Genomic DNA, 27,611 nt, shown 5'->3' on the forward strand with positions numbered 1-27,611 from the left:
TGTGTAAGGATCAGGTACAGCCTCACTGCCAAGTCCCTGTCCCAGGGGGGTGGGGAAGGCTGCAGGGTATTCTCCCACCTCAGTGGCCTGTGCTCCCCACTGCCATGGTGGAGCTTCCACATTTATTTATTGTAAAAAAAAAATTGCAGAATTTTAAAATATTATGCACAGAATTTGATGCAGAATTCCCTAAGGAATATGGGGCACTGTACAGCTGCAATGATGGGACTGTGAAGGGGGTGCTGGACAGTAGGGGATCTGTGGATTGGGGAGCTGGGCACGGGGTATGGTGTGCAGGGTGCTGTTCAGTTGTGGTGGGAGGTCAGCGGGAGAGGTCTCTGGGCAGGGGGTGCTGGGCATAGAAGGTCTGGAGGCATTGCACATAGGGATCTGTGGGAGAGGTCTCTGGGCGAGGGGGCGCTGGGCATAGGGATCTGTGGGGGAAGTCTCTGAGTGAGGGGGTGCTGGGCATAAGGGCAGGGCACTGGGCCCAGGGGCAGTGTGGAAGGGGCATGCTGGCAGCACAGGGCTCAGCGGGCCAGTGTGTGTCTAGCAGTTGTGGGTTTGCACACAGTGCCCTTCTGCTGGGCTGAGTGGGGCCACTCCTGCTGCACTGCACTTCATTGCCCCCCACCGGCCCCTCGCCCCCCCATCAAATGCCCTATTTTCCCAATGAGGGCCCACAAATATGTTTGGCGCTGAGCCCACAAAAAGTTAATCTGGCCCTGGCTGTGGCCTTCTGTACTGAGCTTTCTAAATATCTGGAACTATAATGATCCCAGAGAAACACGCATTGCGCTTTGCATTCAGCAGTTCTCACCTGGGTCAAGGGAAGTTTTCAGATACTCAACAATTTTGAAAATCAGGCCATTTATTTAAGTAGCTATAATATGGATTCAGGAACCCAATTTTAGGCATCCATTTGAAAACACAAAACCTTGCTCAGTGTATTGTAGTTACACTACAGTTTGCTTATGCTTTGTATATTCTTTTACACATATCAGCAACATCTTTGGTACAAGGCCAGAATGCCTTCCTTTGGAGAGGAATTTACTTCATGAAGTAAGCCTTTTCCCTATGCAGTCTGAAATTGCATTGGCTTTTTGCATGAACCATTTTGCAATACAAAGTGAGGTGCAATTTGCTGTCCACTCTCATGTATGTCTACACTGCAAGTGAAGGTGTGATTATAGCACAGGTAGACATACTCATGGTACCTTTAATCTAGCTAGTGCTGGAAACAGTGGTGTAGATGTGGTGTCACAGGCTTCAGCACAGGTTAGCAACCAGCCTACAAACCCACTGGGAATCCTGGATAAGTGCTCTGGTTGTTAGCCCATGCCAAAGCCTGTGCCGTCACATTTACATGGTTACCATTACCAGGGCTAGCTAAATTAAAGCTAGCATGGAGGTGCCTATCTGTGCTACAACCACACCTTCACTTGCAGTGTACCCCAAAATCTCACACCAGGATCTATATCTTGGTTTGAAACGGCAGGCCACAGCAATTGTTAGTACAAGTATAGTCTGATACCTTGTGGTTTTACAAAAACAAATAGTGGATATTAATGATCTAACTATGTGATAATTGCTGGAGATCCAATTCTTTCTTACTTTGACTCATGCCCTATTATGAAGTCAGTGGTACTACGCATCTGAATAAGGCAAGTAGGATTTGTCCCCCAAGGGGTGCTGGGTTTCTGGGGTTGTGTGAAAAAGCAGTGCGACTCTGTGAAATAGTGTAAAGACAGTTTCTTAACTAAAGTTTGATTGTATTATAGCTATAGCAGTCCCAATATCAATAGTTAAAGATGACACATAAATGTGTATAGTACTTGATGCTGATTTCACACCAGTTTTATGTCGGTGTAAGGGTAGCTGTTTGAAATGCAACATAACAGGCAAGTTTGAACTAATGTTGCTATAGTGCCAATATTTCAACACCGGTCCAAAACAGACCTCACAATCTGATATAGCCATATCCCAAACTGTCACCCTCAACACCAAGCATTTCTATTAGAGTCAAGGGAAAAGCATCTAGGTACTCAGCAATTTTGAATATCAGGCCTAATTTTCAGTGCCTAAATTTGGACTTAAGAACCTAACTTTAGGCTCCTATTTTCAAAAATCTTGGAAATTTTAAACTGCTGTGTTGTTACCCTGTTTCCCTGAAAATAAGACAGTGTCTTATATTAATTTTTGCTCCCAAAGATGCGCTAGGTCTTATTTTCAGGGGATGTCTTATTTTTCAGAAATGAAAAATGCCTTATTATCGGTGGATGCCTTATTATCGGGGAGGTCTTATTATCGGGGGGATGCCTTATATTACAACGAGAGGCAAAACTGTAAGTAGGCCTTATTTTCGGAGGATGTCTTATTTTCGGGGAAACAGGGTATACTGCAGTTTGGGTGAGTTCTGTTCCACTTTGTAACCCGAACTTCAAGTTAACAAAGTTTGTTTGTTTTTGTCTGTGAGTAATAAAAGAAAGCTTGTCTTTGAATAAAATTTAGTATATTGTTTAAAAATAAAGGAAAACTACATTTCCCTAATAGTATTAATATTTATTATTTATATTATGCTAGTGCCTGTAGGCCCCAACCAAAATCAAGTCCCTGTATTACTAGGTGCCGTATAAACAAAGGAAGAGACAGTTCAGTTCCTGCCCTGAAGAGCTTACAATGTAAATAGACAAGACAAACAAAGGATGGATGATAAAACAGAGGCTTGGCGAGAAGAAGTAACTTGCCAAAATTCACAAAGTAGGCCAGTGGCTGAGCTGGCTGTAGACACAGGTCAGCTGACTCCCAGGTTAGCACCCTAGCCAATAGACCTGAAGCAGTCACTAACTTTTCATTAACAATGAGTTTCTGGCTGCAGGAATAATAGATTCATAGTCCACTATTTTAATTATTACTGCCCAGAGCTAAAGGGCACATGTCAGCTTGTTAGCTTTGCTGAACTGAACAAAATACATCAGGCTTGATTATTCACTGCATTACCCTTTGTCTAGTACAGTATATCTATAAACTACTGTAGTTATTTTATATACGTTATTAACATTTTGGTCCAAGGACGGAGTACCGTATATTTTACTGCTTATGGTGTTGACTTGCACCTTTGGCTTCTGTTCTGAAAGTCAGAGGCACTTGATAGATGGGAATTGAACCATCCAAGCAACACAGCTCACAATTACATTAGGTGTTTCTTCAGAAATCTCCCATCCAGGGCCAGTGCAACCATTTAGGCGACCTAGGGAGTCACCTAGGGCGCTAGGATTTGGGGGGTGCCATTTTCTTCGGCAGCAACTGCGGAGGGGGGTAGCTGCTGCGGGGGGGGGTGCACCTCAGGGCAGGGGCTCGGGGACGGGGGCCGCAAGGTGGAAGTTTCACCTAGGGCGCGAAACATCCTTCCACCGGCCCTGCTCCCATCCAAATTCTTACCAGGCCTGAATCTGTTTAGCTTCTGAGAAACTGGTGAGGTCACAACCCCAAGTGAAATAGCTGTAATTATTTCCTGCTCATAGAATCATTTATGGGAAAAATCCAACGAGCTCACCCAGTCCATCTCACTGCTGGTTCGGGATGCTTCCCTGCAATACATCTTCTGGTGCTTTGTTCTATCTAGATTTAAGTGTCCCCAGATGATGAGGTTTCATTGTATGTTACACAACTTAATACACTTGTCTGTCAAGATTTTTTCCCATTCAGATTAAACTCTCCCTATTTCAGAGAGACACCTATAGTCTTGTACACCCAGGTGTTAAAAGAAAGAATTCTTCTGCCTCTTTGATATATTCCTCTGCTATCTGTCAAATAGGTGTCAGCTGCTATCTTGTCCCTATTTAGCTGCCGTTTAGCCAATCTATACATATTGGGTGAAATTCTCCACTGGATTACACCATTGAAAATCCAGAGAAATTCCATAGATTTTGGCAAAGTCAGTCCTGACTTAAACTGGTGTAACCGAGAGCAAAATCTGGCTCACTCTATAAATCTTCTTTATAAATCAGTCCCTCCACCCTGCTGATAATCTTTGTTGATCTTATTTGAACTGCACCTAGTTTGTCGATATCTTTCTAGCAACGAAGTTCTCAGAACTGAACACAATATTTCAGGCACAGTTAAGTAGAGCCACATAGAGGGGAAAATCACCTCTTTGTTTCATTAGGATTTTCCCTTTGTACTCTATACTCTGGCCATTCTAAGAATTTCTCTCTGACCCTCTATATCATCTCTTTGCATTTGTTGGTATTCTTGGCTCCAGTATTTAAACGACTGCCTAACCTTGGCATCAGGTCAGCATGCCTGGAATATTTTTCTTGTTAATAGATTTTCTGATGAATTTTAGTGTTTAGGAAAGTTGCTGAATTTACAGCTATGGAATTTACAGCCACCGCTCTGCCACCATGTCAAGGCTGATTCTCTACTCTGGCACTTTGAGTGCAGAAGGTGGGGGCCCGCAAGGATTCTAAAAATTAATACTGACCACTCCAGGCTTGTATTAAACTCCCAAGGTCACAGCTTTTCTCTGACCTTGGATGGATAGATGCTGCCACTACCCAAGTGCAAAAAACACCTTTGAAAACACAGGAAGGTGCACTTGGGAATTCCTGGATTGGATTTTTGTGTCCCTAAGAGGTTTGTGCACATGTTGGTTAATTAGCTGGTGGCAACAGCTGATTTCCTTTATTTTCTTTCTCAGCTCTTCCCCAGAAGTGGGTGAGGGGTGAAAGAGCTTGAGGCTACCCCACAGGAAGGAATTCCCAAGTGCACCTTCCTGGGTTTTCAAAGGGTTTTTTTGCACTTAGGTGATTTTTCCAGTGTACAAAAACAAGTGAACAAATCATACTAAGGGAAACAGATGCATTAGATTTTGCTCTTTAGGCCTTGCAATACAACCCATATTTCATCTTTTCTCCCAGTTTAGTTCCTGCTAAACACTCTTCAAATTTTCTGTCCATTTCTTTATTCTGAGCTTCAGAGAAATAGTTCTTCCAGTCACCAATAATTCCTGCAACATTAAAAAATATATAAATATTTGTTAGAGAGAAAGGATCATCACTCCTTGGTTGAAGTTGTAACTAGCTTTCTATTGCGAGGCTGATTTTTGCACATCACAACCTTCATTCCCCCCATCAATATCCCTAAGAATTGATCCTTTCTTCTTGTGCCTCTACATTTGAGATTTGTGACGACAGGAGAATTTTTCAGCAATGTATGAGGTGAAGTGTAGAAGCCATTTCTAAGATGTAGGATTTTTTAAAAATACAGGTAGAGTTTTTGGTATATCTTCTTGTTTTGGTCATACCATATCTGGCCCCAGAAACATCCTTTTTGTTATATTCAAGAGTCATTACACTCATTTACACCAGGTGTGATTTGGCCCCAAGTCAGTAGCTTTTTTTCTTGATAAGATGGTCTTCAAACTGCAAACTAAGCATGTGTCTTGTTAGTTGTGGTGCTTATTCTTAAATAAATGTAGGGGAAGACATCAGATTCTCCATGCACCCTCCACCATTAGCAGCTCTGTTCTTGTGTGCCAGCCTCAGCCTGTGGCAGCCAGAGATCCTAACTCAGGGCCTGATAATGCCCCCATGATTCATAACCCACAGAGGGGAACACCACACACGAATCTGATGTATTCTCTGTGGAAGGTGGAGTGAACCGTCTTCATATCATCTTCCCCTTTCTCTGGAGCCCATGTGATCCACACATCTGGAGAGGTGGGCCAGTGGTGAGGCTGAGGGAGAGACAGACGTGGTCTCCCCCGCAATGGACGGGATGCAGTGAAATCCCAGTGAAAGATGATAGAGCCCCAGACTAATGTGAGCTACAGGTAACCCCACTGTATCTCGGAGTACCTTCTTGAGCTAACCAGTGGTAGTGCCAGAGTCACTGCAACAATTTTATTGGGCGATTTCAACTTCTGGACTGATTGTGGTGCTTCTACATTAGCTCAAGATTCCACAGCCACCTACGACAGTCATAGCACTAGCCCAGCAACAGTCTGGCTCAACACCTATAGTTGGATGCACTCTGGATTTTGTCTTTGGCCTGGGATTGGAGGTGGCTGTTACATGCTCATCACAGTGGGGATTATCAGTGCTACTCTAGTGGCATCAGAGAGGCCTTTCCCTGGCCATCCGCCCAGCAATAAAAGGTTCCTGGATACTAGCCTGTGACGTTATTGACATAAACTGGGACCGTATAGATCATTGTTGCAACCAAGGTCCTGTAGTGGCACCCAAATCTTGTGTAAAGGGGGTCAAATGGGGTGTCTAGGACAAGGTTATGGTTTACTGGTTATGATTATGCTGTCTATATGTGTGTATCAGTTTTGAAGTTAAAGTTATGAATATTGGCTCTATACTGTCTGTATGGCAAACTTATGCTATGCTTCTGGGTGACAGCCCAGACAAGCTGAGATTAGCTCTGCCTAGCCTGCTTGATGGCCCATTAAGAACCATCAGCTATACAATGGACCCATTGAGAGAAGGCAGGTACGCCTTGTAACTCAGCAAAGTATGCAGGGACTGGCCCATGTGACTCCAGACTCCATTTTGCTGTAATTTTCCACAGTAAGGACAAAGAGGTGTTCTTACACCTGGAAAAGACTATATAAGGCTGATGCCTCATCTCCATCTTGTCTTCAATCCTGCTTCTTACCTCTGGAGGAACTTTGCTACAAACTGAAGCTCTGAACAAAGGACTGAATGACCCATCCCAGCTGGGGATGTATTCCAGAGACTTGATTTGAACCTGCAGGTTATTCCATCGCTGCTGCAAGCCTGAACCAAGAACTTTGCCATTACTGTATGTAATTGATTCCATTTAACCAATTCTAACTCTCATCTCTAGCTTTTTCCTTTTATGAATAAACCTTTAGATTTTAGATTCTAAAGGATTGGCAGCAGCGTGATTTGTGGGTAAGATCTGACTTGTATATTGACCTGGGTCTGGGGCTTGGTCCTTTGGGATCAGGAGAACTTTTTTCTTTTACTGGGGTATTGGTTTTCATAACCATTTGTCCCCATAACGTGGGGCACTGGTGGTAATACTGGGAAACTGGAGTGTCTAAGGAGATTGCTTGTGAGACTTGCGGTTAGCCAGTGGGATGAGACCGAAGTCCTCTTAGTCTGGCTGGTTTGGTTTGCCTTAGAGGTGGAAAAACCCCAGCCTTAGGATGTAACTGCCCTGTTTTAGCAATTTGTCCTGAGTTGGCACTCTCAGTTGGGTTCCGCCAGAACCGCATTGTCACATAGCCCAGCAAGACAGATGTCCTGAGCCACTAACCCTTGCAGAGGACTGTTCCTTCACATCACACCAGCAAGCTAGAGTTGCCAAGCCTGTGATGTTACAGATGCCCAGACTTTTACAACAGCCCTAAAAGATAGGGCTGCTGGAGGCAAGACCTTAACAGAACCTGCGCCTTCACTTCACCCAGCCAGCTACAGGTGTTGTGCTAGTGACTTCACTGCCAGAGACTGGTGATCATTTATAGGGAGTTTTCAGAAATGTACCTTTACGGAAGAGAATTTTCCCAAATGTTCCATGAGTTTTGGAGGATTTCTCTTTCATAGCTTTGAAACGGCTCTTCTCTGCAACAGTCTGAATCTCTTCCTCACTCAGGGAATACCCAAAGAAGTCAGCTATTTTTTTCAGTCCTAACATCAGATTCTGAAAAAAAGGAAGATAAGAATGAATATTATTGAAACAACATTCCATTTGGATCACACCTGTGGAGTGATTATAACAGTATCTCTAAAGGGTTCGTACTTTCACAGAGCAGAATTACTGTGAAAAATCTGCAACTACTTCATTTTGCATCACTGAGGAACTCTAAGAGGTGTAACTTCCAGGCAGGTTCTGTATAGCGGGCCTTATCCTGAATTCCTCACTCATGGAAGTAGGATACTTTGTCTAAATGAAGACTGGGCTCTGTACTTTTTATATGTAGCTGTGCATACAAGTGAATAATAATAATACCTAGCACTTTTGAGCACATGATTGAGTCCAGAGAGTTTGTATCTGTTAATATTCTTAGACTTCAGGTGTGCTGAAGCAAAGGGCATTGCTAAAAAATGTGTAAATAAGGATATGTCTGAATATAGAATTCTGTGCCCTTCACACACCAAGTGACGGTGCATTTTGACAGATACAACAGTGAGCAGAAAGAGCTGTTCTAAGGAGATTTGACAATAGTGGATCTAAAAATAATAAGAGGAAAACAAAGAGAATCAAATAAGGCAGCCCCTCAGAACAGCCCAGGAAACAAAATTTCCATCCCACACAAAAAAAATTGAATTTGCAGAACTTTTCATCCAGAATCAGGATGAAAGGCCAAAAATTGAAATTTTGCAATATTTTGTTTCAGAAATGCTGAAATGTTTTTATAGTGCAGTGGGTCTCAACCTTTCCAGACTACTGTACCCCTTTCAGGAGTTTGATTTGTTTTGTGTACCTCCAATTAACACCACACTTAAAAACTACTTGCTTACAAAATCAGACATAAAAATACAAAAGGGTCACAGCACTCTGTTACGAAAAATTGCTTGCTTTCTCATTTTAGCATATAATTATAAAATAAATCAATTGGAATAGAAATATTGTACTTATATTTCAGTGTATAGTATATAGAGCAGTATAAACAAGTCATTGTATGAAATTTTAGTTTGTACTGACTTTGCTAGTGCTTTTTATGTCGCCTGTTGTGAAACTAGGCAAATATCTAGGTGAATTGATGTACCCCTTGAAAGATTTCTGTGTACCCCCAGGGGTACACATACCACTGGTTGAGAACCACTGCTATAGTGGAAATGTTGTGGTGTTTCCAAAATGAAATATGATCACTGGGATACCCAGCAGATCACCTATTAGACAGGCGGCCTGGTGAGCTGGCCAGCCAAGGAGCCCAGTAGCCCAGGGAGCTAGGGAATCAGCTGCTCAGGGAGCCTAGTAGCCCACCCGTCTGCATCCCTGAGAGACAGCCACCCAGACTTCTGGTATCTGAGGGAGCTGGGGAGCCTGTAAGCCCAGCTCTGCAACTGCTCACCAGATGGGCTGCCAAGGAGCCTGGCTGCTGAGGAACAAGGAGCCTGAAAGCTCAGGACAACCCCAGTTCCACCACTGAGGCTGCCAAGAAGCATGGGAGCAGAGAGGTGGGCAGGCGGGTGAGCTAGCAGGAAAGCAGGCAGGCAGGATGGCCAGTTGGATGGCCTGCCTGGTTTCCATTGAAAGTATTGAAGCAATCTACATGTTCCCATGGAACACGTAGAGTCCATCGAATCAGCATTTTCTGTTGGAAAGCTGACAACCTCTTAGAGAGACCGAGAAAGAGAGATTGCATTAGGATTTTTCTAAATAGATTTAGTGTGGGGCCAAGGTACCACACTGCAGGCACTGAAAAAAATTAGATCACCCCGTTTTTATTTTATTTTTTAAAATAATCTCCCATACACCTTTTCCAATTTGTAGCAAGCTTTCCAGGAAAAAAATCTACCCTGCCCTATATCACAGCTGTAAAATTTCAGGTGAATTTGTTTCAGGTTAGCAAGGTTGGGTGTCGGGATCACAGACTTCAAACTGAACACAGTTTTTCCACTTAACCTATTATACAAGTGTTTAGCGTTTCCCCATGGTCACTCTCCATATGCTTTGTGATAACTGGGCATAATAGGAAGGCATGCTAAAGACAGCCTTGATTTACAAATGGAAATTATTGTTAGATGGCTTTGTGGATTTTGTCAGTGCTTTACACACTTCATAATTTAGGTTTTAATGCAATATGGAGAATACAATCCCATGCAGCTCACTCATGTATGAGATTTGAGAAGTCCACATTTTAGTCCACATTGGTTGCATATGGCCGTATCTTATTGTCCTCCATTTTGGCAGAATTTCCCACTAAAGACAATTATAGTTTTGACTGAGTGAGGACTGAAAAAGTTGGCCAGTTTTATAGTGAAGATGTTTGGTTTGAATTTCAGAAATGCACTGCACCCACATGCCCCAGCAAAACCAGTGGGAACTGTAGATAGAATCATAGAAGAATCATAGAATATTAGGGTTGGAAGAGATCTCAGGAGGTCGTATTGTCTAACCCCCTGCTCAAAGCAGGACCAACACCAAACTAAATCATCCCAGCCTGGGCTTTGTCAAGCCGGGCCTTAAAAACCTCTAAGGATGGAGATTCCACCACCTCTGGAGGGAACCCATTCCAGTGCTTCACCACCCTCCTAGTGAAATAGTGTTTCCTAATATCCAACCTAGACCTCCCCACTGCAACTTGAAACTATTGCTCCTTGTTCTGTTCTCTGCCACCACTGAGAACAGCCGAGCTCCATCCTCTTTGGAACTTGTCCTTGTTGAACCTCATCAGATTTCCTTTGGCCCAATACTCCAATTTGTCTAGGTCACTCTGGACCCTATCCCTACCCTCCAGCTTATCTACCTCTCCCCCCAGCTTAGTGTCATCCGTGAACTTGCTGAGGGTGCAATCTATCCTATCATCCAGATCATTGATAAAGATGTTGAAGAAAACCTGCCCCAGGATCAACCCCTGGGGCACTCCGCTTGATACCGGCTGCCAACTAGACATCGAGCTGTTGATCACTACCCGTTGAGCCTGAAATCTAGCCAGCTTTCTATCCACCTTATAGTCCATTCATCCAATCCATACTTTTTTAACTTGCTGGCAAGAATACTGTGGGAGACCATATGAAAAGCTTTGCTAAAGTCAAGATATATCACGTCCACTGCTTTTCCCATATCCACAGAGCCAGTTTTCTCATCATAAAAGGCAGTCAGGTTGGTTAGGCATGACTTGCCCTTGGTGAATCCATGTTGACTGTTCCTGATCACCTTCCTCTCCTCCAAGTGCTTTAAAATGGTTTCCTTGAGGACCTGCTCCATGATTTTTCCAGGATCTGAGGTGAGGTCTGTAGTTCCCCGAGTTCTCCTTCTTCCCTTTTTTAACGATGGGCACTATATTTGCCTTTTTCCAATCGTCCAGGACCTCCCCCAATCACCATGAGTTTTCAAAGATAATGGCCAATGGCTCTTCAATCACATCAGCCAATTCCCTCAGCACCCTCGGATGCATTAGATCTGGACCCATGGACTTGTGCATGTCCAGCTTTTCTAAATAGTCCTTAACCTGTTCTTTCACCACTGAGGGCTGCTCACCTCCTCCCCATACTGTGTTGCCCAGGACAGCAGTGTGGGAGCTGACCTTGTCTGTGAAGATCAAGGCAAAAAAAGCATTGAGTACTTCAGCTTTTTCCACATCATCTGTCACTAGGTTGCCTCCCCCATTCATTAAGGCCCCACACTTTCTTTGACCTTTTTCTTGTTGCTAACATACCTGTAGAAACCCTTCTTGTTAGATGCTCAGTATTTTTTAATATTAGGCCACTGGCTCATGTTAACAGTATATGTTAAAAAAAAAATCTTAGGGCTAAATGAAGGCCTGGTGTAAGTGGGTGCAAATCCATTGAAAGATAACGGCGTTACACCTGCTTACAGCAAGACTGACATTGGCTCTTGGTAATGATTTCCCCATGAAGTGGGTACTATTACATGTAGGCCATATTCATTCCAAAGTCTCTTTGTTCCTAGATTCAAGTTTCTTTGGCACCTTGATGGTCACAGAGGGTGAAATTCCACCCTGCTCGGAGGTCTTGAACCCGGATTATATGACATTTGTATCCCATTTATTTCATCATAGGGTTTAAGTAGAGATGGTTAAAAAATGTCCACTGAAACGTGAAGTTTTTTTATAGAATGTGACTTTTTGATTAAATTTTCATTAAAATTTTGTTTTTGTCAGTTTCTGTTAAAAAAAAAAAATTCTCCCAGTTTTTGGGGGGGTTCATTTTTCAAGAAAAACTAAATATATATATATATATATATATATATATATATATATATATAGTCTCACAGAAACAAAACAGAAATAATGGTTTCCATTGAAAATTTTCACAGGGGTGTGTATGTGTTAAAACAATTAGTTCCTTTCCAACTCTGTATTTAAGTGAGACTGAAGTGGAATATAGGCCTTGCATGGGCTTAACATTAACGTTAACATTAACATTAGCTATGCACTATTTCGGTATGAAGTAAAGATTCCTTTAAACAGCATTAACCTCACCCAGTGTTTTCCCCAGAAATTGAAATTGGGGGGGTGTTCGAATTTACAGGGGGTGGGTCAGAGCTGATGAGGGGTGAGACTGTCAGGGTGAAGGTGGGCTGTATGGCACCAGAGTAAAAACCTGAAAAATGTTTTATGACCATTTTATTAGATTTAAGTCATGTTTTAAAATCATCACACAAATTAAAGTTGGCTACTCAAGCCTTCTATGAAGCACTACATCTACATCCTTCTTGGTTTCTTGTTATAATTTTGCACAACTCTGTTAATGAACTTCTTAAATGCAATGCGTTCATCTTTGGTGGCTTCTTGTATGTCCGGTACTTCCATTCCTTCAATTGATATGCTCATTAGTTCATTCACATGACCAGGCAGAAGGCGACTTCTTTCAGAACACAAATTCTATTCAATGAGGAAAAAGAACACTCAACTGTAGCTGTTGTGACTGGGAGTAGCAAGAGATGAATTCCTACTTCTTTCATCCCAGGAAACATAGCATAAAGATCGGGTCGAGCTACTAGTGATGATAAAAAAAAAAAAGTTGAAGTCAAATCTTCATTCATTCGTTGTATAATATTCCACTCTGTGTTCAAATTCTCTATTTTGTCCTGAGCACATGGAAGCTCCATTGCTGGTAGTGCCTCACTCCATTCAACTGTCTGTGTTTTATAGACCAGGGTTCTGTAAAAGCTACATAGAGGTTGAGTAGAATCTAGAAGTCACTGTTGTAGATTTTTAAGAATCAAATCTGTGTACTTCTTCAGTTGTCTTAACAAACACTTCTTGTCCTCTTCACTTAAGGATTCAATATAAATGCCTTCATTAGTCAACTTCTGGACTGAAGTCTTTGCTTCTTCCAGTACTTTTTCAATGGATAGCTCTCTGATTGATCCAAATGTAGCTTCTATTGCTGGACAAAGATTTACTAGTGTTTTAGCAGATGCCTGGATGGCATTGTTTAATGACCCAAATGGTTTCAACAGTTGACTTACAAGAGAGAGAATGGCAATAGTCTTCTCTGAACGTAGTAGCAAAAGTAATCCACCAGCCTCACTACTTAGATCCATCCCATCTTGGTAGATACTTTCCAAAGCCAGTAATAATGGCTGGAGTAATTTTAAGACAATAGCCAAGGATCGCTCATGAGAAAGCCAGAGAGTTTTCCCAGATTGGACTAATTTGAACTTCAGTCCCAGTATATCTTCTATATTTTCCAAGATATTCAGTCTTTTTGGACCCTTGCTGAAAAAAATATAATGAAGATATTAAATTTATAGCTTTTTTAATGTCTTTTGAAGAGTCTGCAGCTCATACTAGCACTAGTTGGATTAGATGGCTTCTGCAGTGTGTATAGGAGAGATTAGTTTTACACTTTTCTCTGACCAAAGCTTATACTCCACCATGTCTTCCAGAGAAGTTTGCAGCTCCATCAAATGCACAAACAGCCATCTGTTTTGGGTTCAATTGACAAGCATTTAACTGTTCTAAGATGTGCGTTGTCACAGATGCAGCCGATGTGTCTTCTATAACTTGAACATCTAGAAATGCATCTACTGGCCTACCACTGACATCAAGATAATGTACACAATGACTTAATACTTGATGACTATTTGCATCAGTGCATTCATCAGCCATGTATGCAAATTTTTTGAATGTGGTGAGAGAGTTCTTCACATTTTCAACTGTTGAGTCTTTCACTGTTGCACCACATGCTTCTAGCCAGTCAGTTGAGTTTCTTGCAGAAAGATAGTGAGCATTTGCTGGTCTTGTTCGGAACCAGTGTTCAACTTCAGGATGAACAAGTAACAATGCACTTCACATTGGCCTCCAGTTTGTAGTGTGTGGTATCTCTTGCTTAAATAGAAAGTAGGATGCCACAGCCATGTTTGTTCGCATGAACTGTGTTGTGTCTCCAGCATTCTTAACAGCCTCATTAACACTCACCGGAGTTGTCCTTGGTCAGTGGAGACTCAGAGTTCGGAGGTGCTTTCACATGAGTTCACCTCCCAGGTGGGGGGCAAGAAGGCACCTTGCTCGTTCCTCCAGCTGCTCACTGTTTGCTCTGGCCACTGTTCACTCCATTGCTCAATTGCCAATGGCCCTGCGCCGTCACCTTCTGCTGCCACCTGCCATGGTGGATTTCAACAGCTTCCACCCCACCATCAACCTCAGCCTGGACCAATCTACACGGGAGGTCCACTTCCTAGACACCACCGTACAAATAAGCGATGGCCACATTAACACCACCCTATACCGAAAACCCACCAACCGCTACGCCTACCTTCATGCCTCCAGCTTCCACCACACGATCCATCGTCTACAGCCAAGCACTGAGGTACAATCGCATCTGCTCCAACCCCTCAGACAGAGACCAACACCTACAAGATTTTCACCAAGCATTCTCAAAACTACGATACCCACACAAGGAAATAAAGAAACAAATCCACAGAGCCAGACGTGTACCCAGAAGCCTCCTGCTACAAGACAGGCCCAAAAGAGAAACCAACAGAACTCCACTGGCCATCACCTACAGTCCTCAGCTTAAACCTCTCCAACGCATCATCAGTGATCTACAACCCATCCTGGACAATGATCCCTCACTTTCACAGACCTTGGGAGGCAGGCCAGTCCTCGCCCACAGACAGCCTGCCAACCTTAAGCATATTCTCACCAGCAACCACGCACCGCACCATAACAACTCTAACTCAGGAACCAACCCATGCGACAAACCTCGATGCCAACTCTGCCCACATATCTACACCAGCAACACCATCACAGGACCTAACCAGATCAGCTATAACATCACCGGCTCATTCACCTGCACGTCCACCAATGTTATATATGCCATCATATGTCAGCAATGCCCCTCTGCTATGTACATTGGCCAAACTGGACAGTCACTACGCAAGAAGATAAATGGACACAAGTCAGATATCAGGAATGGTGATATACAAAAACCTGTAGGAGAACACTTCAACCTCCCTGGCCACACAATAGCAGATGTAAAGGTAGCCATCTTACAGCAAAAAAAACTTCAGGACCAGTCTCCAAAGAGAAACTGCTGAGCTCCAGTTCATTTGCAAATTTGACACCATCAGATCAGGATTAAACAAAGACTGTGAATGGCTATCCAACTACAGAAGCAGTTTCTCCTCCCTTGGTGTTCACACCTCAACTGCTAGGAGAGCACCTCACCCTCCCTGATTGAACTAACCTCATTATCTCCATACTGATTTATACCTGCCTCTGGAGATTTCCATAACTTGCATCTGAAGAAGTGAGGTTCTTACCCACGAAAGCTTATGCTCCCAATACTTCTGTTAGTCTTAAAGGTGCCACAGGACTCTCTGTTGCTTTTTACAGATTCAAACTAACACGGCTACCCCCTGATACTCAATCAACACAGGCTAAGTACAGTTCTACTGCCCTTTACTCATACAATAAAAATAACATTTCGTTACCCCTGCCCCCTCGCATTCAAGTGATTTGTAACCCAACCAAAATCTATCACTTGGGCAACACAGCTCTGTTTGCTGGATACCTAGGTAGATTATGTGTGAATGTAAATACAATCTGGTCCTGAAGCGTTTCCCCCCAGCTCATCACTAGCTGTCAGGGAGAGCTCATTTAGACTTACAAATCATAGTTTAAAATGATTAGGTTGGCCAACAGCACCGACATGAATGCATTGACATTGTCATAAAAAACAAAAGCTATATAAGGAAGCTAGTCTATGTTTATACTTTTCAAATCTATTATACTTTTTCAGATACACATATTTTATCATACACTTTATATGCTTTTAAAGTGTGTATTAATGTTTCAATTTCAATTCAAATTTCCAAACAATCACTAAATTGGCAACACTGCATATAACTAGTTCACAAAACTGGGGGGTGGGTGTTGGGGAATTTCAGGGGGGGGTTCAGGAAAATCCACCTCTTTCAGCTCTTCATAGGTTATCGCCATAACATTTTCATCATCCATATGCTTGTTCCATTCAACTAAATAATCAAAATAGGAGCCCCGGGACACTGGAGGAAAAAAACAAGAAAAATAAAATCAGTCAATAATAATGAGGTAAAGATTAATTGCGACAGGGGATATGGACTGCTTTTATAGGCTTAGGCTGACTTCTTGGTATCAGACAGTGTTTTGAGGTGAGGACTACAGTAATGCATTTTGCCACTGCTCTTCTGAACAGGAGCCATAAGTGTTCCTTCCATCTGATGGCTAGTACTGGCCACTAATGGAGGAGCACATATCTGCTAGGTGGAAAAGACTAAACACCCTTTTAACTACCTTAGGGACATAGCGTAGATTTTAGAAGCTGGAAAGCTAGCCAGCTGAACATTCCAGTGCACATCCTGTCTGACTGCTGGCTGGGTTGAAAAGGAGGCTCTCCTTTGCACTGATCCCAACTACAACTGAGTGAGTGATGGATTTTTTTGGTTCAGACAGTGAACTAAAAAATTCAAAAAAGAATATTGTTTGATTTGAACCAATAACAATGTTTAAATTTTTTTGTTGAATCAAAAAAGTAGAAAAAAATTAGTTTAGAAGCAACCAAAATGTTTCACTTGACTCCAAACAAATTTTATTTTGAATTATTCACTTTGATTCAGACGTTTTAGGTGCTTTTCACCCTTTTTTGTGGTAATTTAAAAGTGAAGTGCCATTTTGAATAGAAAAGTTGAACAAAATATTTCAAACTGAAAAAGTCAAAATGAAACGATTCAGAATGATTGAAACAAAATGTTTCCTCTGTTTAGGACTTTTGTTTCTAAAATTAGAAAATTTCTAAAATTACAAAATTTAAATTCTAAAATTTAGTTTCAAACAAAATTATTTATCAAATTCAACCTGAAATCGGCAAACATTTTTGGCCCCGCAAAAACAATTGGTTGAAAACATTTCGCTCATCTCTATTCCCAAGAATTTTAGCCTTCGATCCAGTAAATGAATTCAGCTTATGCATCGATTAGCAGAAAGAAAAGTTATAGGGTGAAGTTGTTTTGAGTGGGAATATTGGGTTTGGATTTCTAGGCCAGCATGCTTATGTCTATTTTAATAAGTATTAGCATAGTTGGTAATATAATTCATATTTAGTTTCCTAAATCTGTGTTTCAGATTATATAAGATTCAGGGTAATGGTGGTCAGGCCATAAAAGCTTACATGACTTATTCAAGATCACAGAGGGAGTCAGTGTCAGTGAATAAATTATCTCTTGATTTCAGGGGTCACAGTCTGATTTCAATTACATCATTTATAAATCTAGAATAACTTTAAGACCAAGAAGCTTTTCTTGAATTATAACAATACAACTGAGATCAGAATCTGCCCTACGTCTTCCTGAATCCCAGTGCCCAGTTTTGCCAATGCACTAATTAATCAGAGTAGCTAAAAAAAAAAAAAAAACAGAAAAACAGAGTGTACTTTTTCCATTCATAAAAGCTGCAAAATACTCATCCCATGAGCCGAAGGAGGGATGTGTAGGCATATTGTTGTGAAAATGGAAGTAAGATACAGCAGTGTCTTTTGGACTTCGAACTAGCAGCAGTATCTAAAAAACATAAGTAAATGAATTATTTGTTTAAAGGTTGAAAGTTAATACAAAAAAGTTTGTACTTTTCCTAGCACAATGAGCACTATGGTAATACAAATAATTAACAATAATTAGGTAAGAAAAAGTTTATATCTGTTTAACAATCACAGCATCAGTAGAATCAGTTTAATTTTGCCTTATTTGAAAAATAAGGAATGGCAAAGCTCATTAGCAGGATATTTCTGCTGAAATGATAGCAGAGAAACAGTAAACATTTAAATTGTCAGCATTAGGTTTCAGTATTCATGCTGAATGGGGCCAGTTTACTTCCAACCTAAAGCTATTCTTTCAGCTGTTTGCCGTCCCAGTACATAACACTGTATCAGTTCACATGCAGAAATCTTATCTTCACGACCATAAAACCTAGATGGAATCATAGAAAACACAAGGCCCTGCATATAACATAGAGGAAATCCAAATGGGTCTGAAAATGCCATTACAGTGGGTATTTTCTACGATACTGTAAATGAGGACTCACCTTGACCTTGCTTTTGAAAATAGATTTTGGCAGGACTTGAGGAGGGAGATGTGTTGTTATGATTCTTCTGACAGGTAATTCCTTCATCCTCTTTAAATAAAATTGGAAAGAAACATAGAATTAAATAGCCTCTTTAATAGAATTTTATCATTTTAAGAACTATCTGTTTTTAAAAAATTAGACTTAGCAGGAAATAATATTTCTTTCCTGCCAATCCAGAGGGTGACTATTTCACTACCATTAACATACGGCAGAATCTAAGACTAATTAGCATTAATTTTTCCAAGGCCTTCTTGAATCTCTCATTTCTTTCAAACATTAACTACCATGCTCACAATTATTAATATTCCTTTAATTCCCTCTAATGAATGTGGCCCCATGTATGTTGCTCCTCCAGAGGAAATACTATGCAAGACCCTGTTCTAACAGTATTTCCAGCCTGACTAGAAATAGGGGGCCTGTTCTTTTGAGATGTCCAGCTGAGTTTAGGCAGAACCAGTGATACACTCATTATCTAATGGCTGACAATAAGCACTTCTCCAGGACCTCTTAGACATTCAGATAAACAGAACTAGCAAACCAGTCTGCAATAGCACGACTCCCAGTAAGGGTGCATCTAGTGGCTTTGTGCCCTAGCAGATGGATAAAGCAGTACTGGTATTCAGGAGACCTGAGTGTTTGTGTGCAAGTCATTTCTCCACTCTGTGCCTCAGTTTTACCTTCTGTAAAAGGGGGATAATGATACTTACCTCCTTTTTAGCTTTGCAAGCTACTGGTTAAAAGTGCGATATAAAAGCATGGTATTATTATGCCTGTCTAATCAGTATCTTTCTATAGTTCCAAAAAGACAGGTCACCGTGTCACAAAAATCAGCATCATAGCTAGGGCCCTACCAAATTTATGGTCCATTTTGGTCAATTTCACGGTCATACAATTTTAAAAATCATAAATTTCATGATTTCATCTATTTAAATCTGAAATTTCCCTATGTTCTAATTGTAGGGGGTGGTGACCCAAAAAGGAGTTGTGGGGGGGTTGCAAGGTTATTGTAGGGTGGGTTGCTATAATGGTACCCTTACTTCTGCACTGCTGCTGGTGGCAGCACTGCCTTCAGAGCAGGGCAGCTGGAGAGCGGTGGCTGCTGGCTGGGATCCCAGCTCTGAAGGCAGAGCTGCCTCTAGCCACAGCGCAGAAGTAAGGATGGCATGGTATGATATTGCCATCCTTATTTCTACGTTGCTGCTAGTGGGATGCTGCCTTCAGAGCTGGGTGCCTGGCCAACAGCCACCACTGTCTGGCCACCCAGCTCTGAAGGCAGCGCAGAAGTAAGCGCGACCCCCCTAAAATAACCTTGGAAACACACACACACACCACAGCAACTCCCTTTTGGGTCAGGACCCCCAATTTGAGAAACGTTGGTCTCCACCGTGAAATCTGTATAATATGGGGTAAAAGCACACAAAAGACCAGATTTAATGGGGGGAGACCAGATTTCACGGTCCAAGACAGGTTTTTCATGGCCGTGAATTTGGTAGGGCCCACGCACATCTCTGTCTAATTGTCCTTAGAGATGGGAAATCCAGTTCAGACAGAGTAAAAACAACCTAAATCTTGAATCAAAACAATTTTTTTTTTTTCAGTTTGATAAAGTGAAATGCAAGGGGCGGCTAAAGCATAGTACTGGTAGTCTGAAGACCTGGGTTCTTCCCTTTCTGGCTCCATCACAGACTTCCCATGCTACCACTTTCCGATAAAGGAGAGACAATGTGGCAGTGGGAGGAGGAGCATTACTTGAAGACTAGTGAGCTGATGTTGGGAGTGTTTTGGATGGATGAGAGAAGGAAAGGTGGAGAAGGATGGAATATGGGAAATGGGAAATTCGAAGGGGGAAAGAAGTGGATTTTTCAAAACAATTCAGATTAATCTGAATGAGCATCTAATGGACCTGGAGACAGGAGGATGTCCCTGCTACTGGAGCAGAGCCTTCTAGGTCAGGGTTTGAGATCCATTGACAGGACAGGGTGAAGATGTTTGCATTGCTTGTGTTATGAGAGCTTTTTGGCCAAACAGAGGGCCCTATAAGATGAAGTCATCGATACGACACCTTTCTCAGGCAATACAATCAGTTACTTGCAGAAATGATAAAATAAAAGCACACACAACTTCTGTCTACAGGGAGTGTACGTGGCATATGAATCAGCTGTTCAGCAGCTGCAGATTTTGTGAGCTTTGTACTGGTGTTAGAGGTTGTTCATCTAGGATTAATCATTTATCTCTTGAATTTTTGCTCCTGTTGATCTCTATATTTGACAGTGAATGAAACTTCTCCTTATGACATGGGAAGTAATATTTGTCCAGTAATTGTTATTCAGTCATGCTCCGACTATCCCTTTTTATTTACTCATTGACCTGCACATGTATCCCTAATGTTTGGGCGTTTTTGCCCATTGACACCTCAGAAAATCCACAGAACGAGAGAAAGTATAGATCCAAATATCTCTGCTGCAGTTCTAGCTTCCCACCAGATTTATGGACTGGTCATGCTGCCAGCCAGGGGCGGCTCCAGGCACCAGCGCAGTAAACAGGTGCTTGGGGCGGCCAATGGAAAGGGGCAGCATGTCCGGCTCTTCGGCAGCAATTCCGCAGCGAGTTCCTTGATCCCTCTCAGAGGTAAGGCCCTGCTGCCAAATTGCCACCGAAGAATGAAGTGGCAGCAGTAGAGCTGCCGCCCATTGTGGCTTTTTTCGATCGTGGCTTCTTCTTTTTTTTCCACCGCTTGGGGCGGCAAAAACGCTGGAGCCAGCCCTGCTGCCAGCAGTAGATACGCGGAAGCAGGAAGGGGTTCAGGGGCAGGTCCACCCAGATAGTTGATATGGTCCCTCAGTTTCACCATATGTGTCCCCAAAAGGATCAGTGTTCCCTTCACACCCCTCCCTGCCCTCACTCTTGGGCAGATTACTACTGCTGTCTTCTGTGGGAGAGCTGTGCATGGGCCTAGGGTTAGCACCCTGCTGTGTTTATCCCCTCAGTCTGCTCTCAGTTTTGGCCCTAACACCATTCAGTGTTATCTAATGTCCTTTTCCTGCAATAGATGAATGCAATACCAAATCTTGATCTTGCCTCTCTGTGAGTGTGGAGCCCTTCAACAGCTCTATGGCCCATCTAGATCTGCGGAACAGTGAAGAGATTGAAAGGGGAAGACCCTCAAGGGCAGCAGCCATAGAACTATTCCCTACAACCTTTTTCTCCAAAGGCAGAGTCTGAGTGCTTTCCCATTGCCTCCCCCAGTAACTCTGAAATAAGGGGAGGGATCTCTCCAGCTGAGTGAAATCCTGGGAAACCGTGATGCAGAAAATCAACCCTGGAACTGACTGAGAATTTAAAAAGGAGCTGTTAGCAACCAGAATGGGAGACTCCTAGGTCAAAGACTACTAGGCCATTTTCCTATCATGTAAAATTAAATGGAGAGGGGGTAACAGAAACTCCCCTAAACTCCTAGTCCCATTCACAATTGCTTGTTTTGGAGTGGAGGGTCTCAAATCCCTCCTCTCCACATAGTTAGCTCTATGGGGACAGTAGTAGGGCAAAAGAGAGGGAGAGCGACAGATCAGGATTTAAGGAAACCCAGTGGTGTGGAGGTCATTTTCATGAATTCTCCACCCCTTGTCTGAACTTACATGGTTTATAGTCATAGACTGGCTAAGCAAATGCACTGCACCCTGATTGTGCTGACCTGATCACACCTTGGGGGAAGTAAGAGTTCTCCATAGTCTGTAAAATTCAGTCATTACATTTTATCAATTCTTAAATATATCAAACAGTTCATATTAACATTTCTAATATCATCCTGTGCTGACCTTAAATTTCTCTGGATCCCCAAATTCTAGACGTAGAAATACCGATAATTCATTTGTAATATTAATTCTCTCATTAATTTCCTCCTCTGTATATTTTGCATCTGTAATTTCCAAGTCATGTAGGACTTGATCAACCCAGTTAGTACCTGAAACAAAAGAGAAACTGGTTTAAAGACTATGGAAGTGAAAATTGTCACAACAAGTGTTGAATGTATTTAGTTGCAAATACCTGTGTGTATGGTATCAATTACTGTGCAAGAAAAAAACATTAACATTCATGGATAGTAGCTAACTAAACTGAAATCTTACTTTGATACAGGAATATTTTCCTGTTGTATATGACACAAGCTATGAGTGAACAGAAGTGTCATATAATTGGGCCAAGTAATCTGTCAACAAACAGGAACAGTCCTGTTTGTGAAGCTCATAGTTCTTTATGACAAACCATTAGGTTATAATTCACTAAATTAAAAACCATGTTCTCTGGGTGAATTCAAGTCACAGATAAATGCAGGCACCACCATTGTCACTGACTAGGCTCCTACTTGCCAATCCAGGGTAAGCCATTAGTACTAGCTTGACCAAAAGCCAAATATACAATAATGGTTTCTAAAAAGAAGAAATCAATTTGGGGGAAATGAACAGAAACACTTGTGATCACAGTTATGTGAAATCTGGATACCCTCATATCTGTGAGTCACATTGTGCTTTTTCTCACATCTCAGTTGTGTAAATTTGGAATCATTCCACTGGCTTCAATTGAGTGTTTGCAGATTTACAGCAGTGCAACTGACAGCAGAATTTGATCCAATTTTTCCATGTGAGACTTGCTGAATTAATAAGTGAAGGAATTGTTTTTCGAACCACCAGCCCTTCAAAGTCAGTCAAGCTGTCTTCTTCTCAGCTCATTCATCATCACAATGCAAAATATTAGTAAAGGTTTGTCGTCTGCATTAAATCAGATCTACAATGAGACACAAGAATATTTTCTCTAAACTGATAAACACTGAACATATATAGTTACTTAAAATGTAAATATTCAAAGGCAGAAGAAAGAAATTGACAGTTATTAATGGCTGAAATTATTATTCTCACCTCATTCATCTGAACAATCCCTAATACAATATCTTTATGATGGACAGCATTTACTATAAACTGCAGCCATGTATAATCATTGCATTAAATACTGCCTAATCATTCATAACTACTGTATAACATTTCACATTTCGTTTTTGTAACAAGCTAGCAATAGTCACCACTTTTAGGGTATGCTGCTAGGATCACATCGTCACTCCTGGCTTCAAAAGAATCAAGAACTTGCAACGTTTCCGGGTTGCAAAAAGCAGCAGGGCACAAAATTCTCTTATAGGAAAACAGCAGGTCTTCAGGGGCTACCTTTTCACTATCAGCCAATATCTTATCCAGATATTCAGCTACAGTCTTCCTGCTCTTGTCCATGTTTGTGAAACTCTCTATTCAGAGAGACTGAAACACAGGCTGACTTTTAGCGAAATAATTGTGGTAGTGATGTCTGGTGTAATTTAATGGTGAATGACACTCCCTCGGGCATGAAGGTAAATGTTACTGATTAACTTGGAGTGTTTGAGATTGAAAGGGGCTGTGGCCTTGTGTACTGAGCTTTCTAGATATCTGGAACTATAATCATCCCAGAGAAACACACACTGCACTTTGCATTCAGCAGTTCCCACCTGAGTCAAGGGAAGTCTTCAGATACTCAACAATTTTGAAAATCAGGCCATTTATTTAAGTAGCTATAATATGGATTGAGGATACCATTTGAAAACACAAATCCTTGCTCAGTATATTATAGTTACGCTACAGTTTTCTTATGCTTCATATAATCTTTTACACATATCAGCTACCTGTGCTACAACCACACCTTGACTTGCAGTGTACCCCAAAATCTCACGCCAGGATCTATATTTTGGTTTGAAACGGCAGGCCACAGCAATTTAGTACAAGTATAGTCTGACACCTAGTGGTTTTACAAAAAGAACTAGTGGATAGAATTAGTGATATAACTAAGGCCTGGTCTACACTGTGGGGGGGGAGGGTCGATCTAAGATACGCAAATTCAGCTACGAGAATAGAATAGCTGAAGTCGACGTATCTTAGATCAACATAGAATCACTTACTTCGCGTCCTCACAGCGCGGGATCGATGGCCGCTAATCCCCCGTCGACTCCGCTTCCGCCTCTTGCCATGGTGGAGTTCCGGAGTTAACGGCAGAGCGATCAGGGATCCATTTATCCGTGTCTACACTGGACGCAATAAATCGATCCCCGATAGATAGATCACTACCCGCTGATCCGGCAGGTAGTGTAGACGTACCCTAAGTGATAATTGCTGGAGATCCAATTCTTACTTACCTTGAATCATGCCCTGAAGTCAGTGGTACTACTCATCTGAATAAGGCAAGTAGGATTTGTCCCCCAAGGGGTTCTGGGTTTCTGGGGTTGTGTGAAAAAACAGTGAGAATCTGTGAAGTTGTGTAAAGACAGTTTCTTAACTAAAGTTTGATTGTATTATAGCTATAGCAGTCCCAATATCAATAGTTAAAGATGACACATAAATGTGTATAGTACTTGATGCTGATTTCACACCAGTTTTATGTCGGTGTAAGGGTAGCTGTTTGAAATGCAACATAACAGGCAAGTTTGAACCAATGTTGCTATAGTGTCAATATTTCAACACTGGCCAACAACACACTTCACAATTTGTTATAGCCATATCCCAAACTGTCCCCCTCAACACCAAGCATTTCTCATTAGAGTCAAGGGAAGAGTATCTAGGTACTCAGAATTTCGAATATCAGGCCTAATTTCCAATGCCTAAATTTGGACTTAAGAACCTAACTTTAGGCTCCTATTTTCAAAAATCTTGGAAATTTTAAACTGCAGTGTTGTTATACTGCAGTTTGACTGAGTTCTGTTCCACTTTGCAACCCTAACTTCAATTTAACAAAGTTTGTTTGTTTTTATCTGTGAATAATAAAAGAAAGCTTGTCTTTGAATAAAGTGTTTTACATTATTTAAAAATAAAGGAAGAACTACATTTTCTAAATAGTATTAATATTTATTATTTATATTATACTAGTGCCGGAAGGCCCCAACCAAAATCAAGTCCCTGCATTGCTAGGTGCTGTATAAACAAAGGAAGAGACAGTTCAGTTCCTGCCCTGAAGAGCTTACAATGTAAATAGACAAGACAAACAAAGGATGGATGATAAAACAGAGGCTTGGAGAGAAGAAGTAACTTGCCAAAATTCACAGAGTAGGCCAGTGGCTGAGCTGCCAGTAGACACAGGTCAGCTGACTCCCAGGTTAGCACCCTAGCCAATAGACCTGAAGCAATAGCTAGCTTTTCATTAATGATGAGTTTCTGGCTGCAGGAATAATAGAGGAATAGAGTTCATAGTCCAGTATTTTAAAAAATGACTGCCCAGAGCTAAAGGGCACATGTCAGCTTGTTAGCTTTGCTGAACTGAACAAAATACATCAGGCTTGATTATTCACTGCCTTGCCCTTTGTCTAGTAGATCTATAAACTACTGTTGTTATTTTATAATATTTCAGGCACAGGCAAGTAGAGCCACATAGAGGGGAAATATCACCTCTTTGTTTCATTAGGATTTTCCCTTTGCACCCTAAATTTGTACTGACCATTTCACAGCAGCCATATAGTATTACAAACTGAAATGTAGTTTGCTGTCCACTTTCATCCCTTTCAGCATTGCTGCTTCCTATATACTCCCACTGAATATATGTGTTTGAGATTACTTTTCCCTAGGGAAACAATAGGCATTTATTCAAGTTGATCGCTATTTCGCTATACTCTGGCCATTTTTATAATTTCTCTCTGACCCTCTGTATCATCTCTTTGCACTTGGTGTTCTTGGCTCCAGTATTTGAACAACTGCCTTATCTTGATGTCAGGTCAGCATGCCTGGAATTTTATTCTTGTTAACAATTTTTCTGTTGAATGTTAGTGCTTAGGAAAGATGCTGAATTTAAGCCATGGAGATTAAAGTCTTCTCTTTATACATATAATAAGTACTACATGGGCCACAAGAGCACCAGTGTCCTTACCCTCCCCTGTCAATCAGCTTTTCCCTGCCTACTGCACGGAAAGCCAAGGGTATTTCAGTTTCCCTGTTCACTCAATTATTGCAATTGTTACCATATCCAGTTAGTGCCTTATATATTCGGCACACTTCAAACACCTTTTTCTGAAAGCTATTATCCCACTAGCGACCCTAAGCATCGGGATGGACTACCCCGAAGCCTCAAGCCAAGTTCTATGTCTCAGAGACCAACAGAATCTGTGAAATAGCGTCTAAGCCATTGCTAGACTATAGTTTTAATTGCATTATAGCTACAGCAATAACAAAAGCAAGAGTTACTTCAGTGTAATTCTACTGATGTCAGTGGAATTACTCCAGTATAAAACTGCTATAATAGAGTCCATCTCATTAAGCTTCACTGACTAATACAGTATAGCACATAAAAAGGAAAATGCATCTCATTTAAGGAAATAAAGTAATTACTAGGACTTAATGCAGTACAGTTTTGTGAGGCAGCATTGAGCAAATAAAGGGGAATTACTTGTCTGAATTCCCCTTAGCAGATGACTGTGAGACTGGTATTCACAGCAGCAGCATCAGTGTAGTATGCCCTCCCAAGAGAAGGGACAAGAATCATAGAATCATGGAACTGGAAGGGACCTCGAGAGGTCTTCTAGTCCAGTCCCCTGCACTCATGGCAGGACTAAGTATTATCTAGACCATCCCCGACAGGTGTTTGTCTAAGCTGCTCTTAAAACCCTCCAATGAAAGAGATTCCATAACCTCCCGAGGCTATTTATTCCAATGATTAACTACATGGGAGGAGTTTTTCCTAATGTCCAGTATAAACCTCCATTGCTTCAATTTAAGCCCATTGCTTCTTGTCCTATCTTCGGAGGTTAATGAGAACAATTATTCTCCCTCCTCCTTGTAACAACCCTTTGTGTACTTGAAAACTGCTATCATGTCCTCCCTCAGTCTTCTCTTCTCCAGACTAAACAAACCCAGTTTTTTCAATCTTCCCTCAAAAGTCATGTTTTCTAGACTTTTAATTATTTTTGTTTTTCTCCTCTGGACTTTCTCCAATTTGTCCACATCTTTCCTGAAATTTGGCGCCCAGAACTGGACACAAAACTGGCATAGGTAGAAAAAGGAACAGTACTTTTTCCAGTCATGAAAGCTGTGAAGAACTCATCCCAGGTCTCATAAGACGGAAGTGGAGACATGACATTGGTAAAATGGTAAAAAGATTTTGAACAAGCACCAGTATCTAGAATATTAATATATATTTCTGGAGCTAGACCTAGCAAAACAGCAATATCAGAAAAATATTATTTAATTATAATATTGATAATTTCTTGGACCTCATATATTAGGCACATAAGTAACAATTTTATCCTTTCATTATTCCTCCTCATTAGATTTTGAAGATTACTGGC

General features: G+C 41.5%; 1 protein-coding gene across 1 annotated transcript; it reads right to left on the bottom strand.

Annotated features, from left to right (window-relative positions):
- Positions 1 to 853: 853 nt before the first annotated feature.
- Positions 854 to 23,693, bottom strand: LOC128834201 (sulfotransferase 6B1-like). Its single transcript, XM_054022784.1, has 7 exons — positions 23,346 to 23,693; positions 22,090 to 22,235; positions 18,233 to 18,322; positions 17,586 to 17,712; positions 16,088 to 16,182; positions 7,521 to 7,677; positions 854 to 5,011 (listed from the first exon to the last, which is right to left on the bottom strand). Exons 1-7 carry the CDS (start codon positions 23,545 to 23,547, stop codon positions 4,881 to 4,883), a joined length of 948 nt encoding a protein of 315 aa, XP_053878759.1. The 5' UTR covers positions 23,548 to 23,693; the 3' UTR covers positions 854 to 4,880.
- Positions 23,694 to 27,611: the final 3,918 nt, after the last annotated feature.

This window comes from Malaclemys terrapin, chromosome 3 (assembly GCF_027887155.1).
Source record: "Malaclemys terrapin pileata isolate rMalTer1 chromosome 3, rMalTer1.hap1, whole genome shotgun sequence".
Lineage (NCBI taxonomy): Eukaryota > Metazoa > Chordata > Testudines > Emydidae > Malaclemys > Malaclemys terrapin.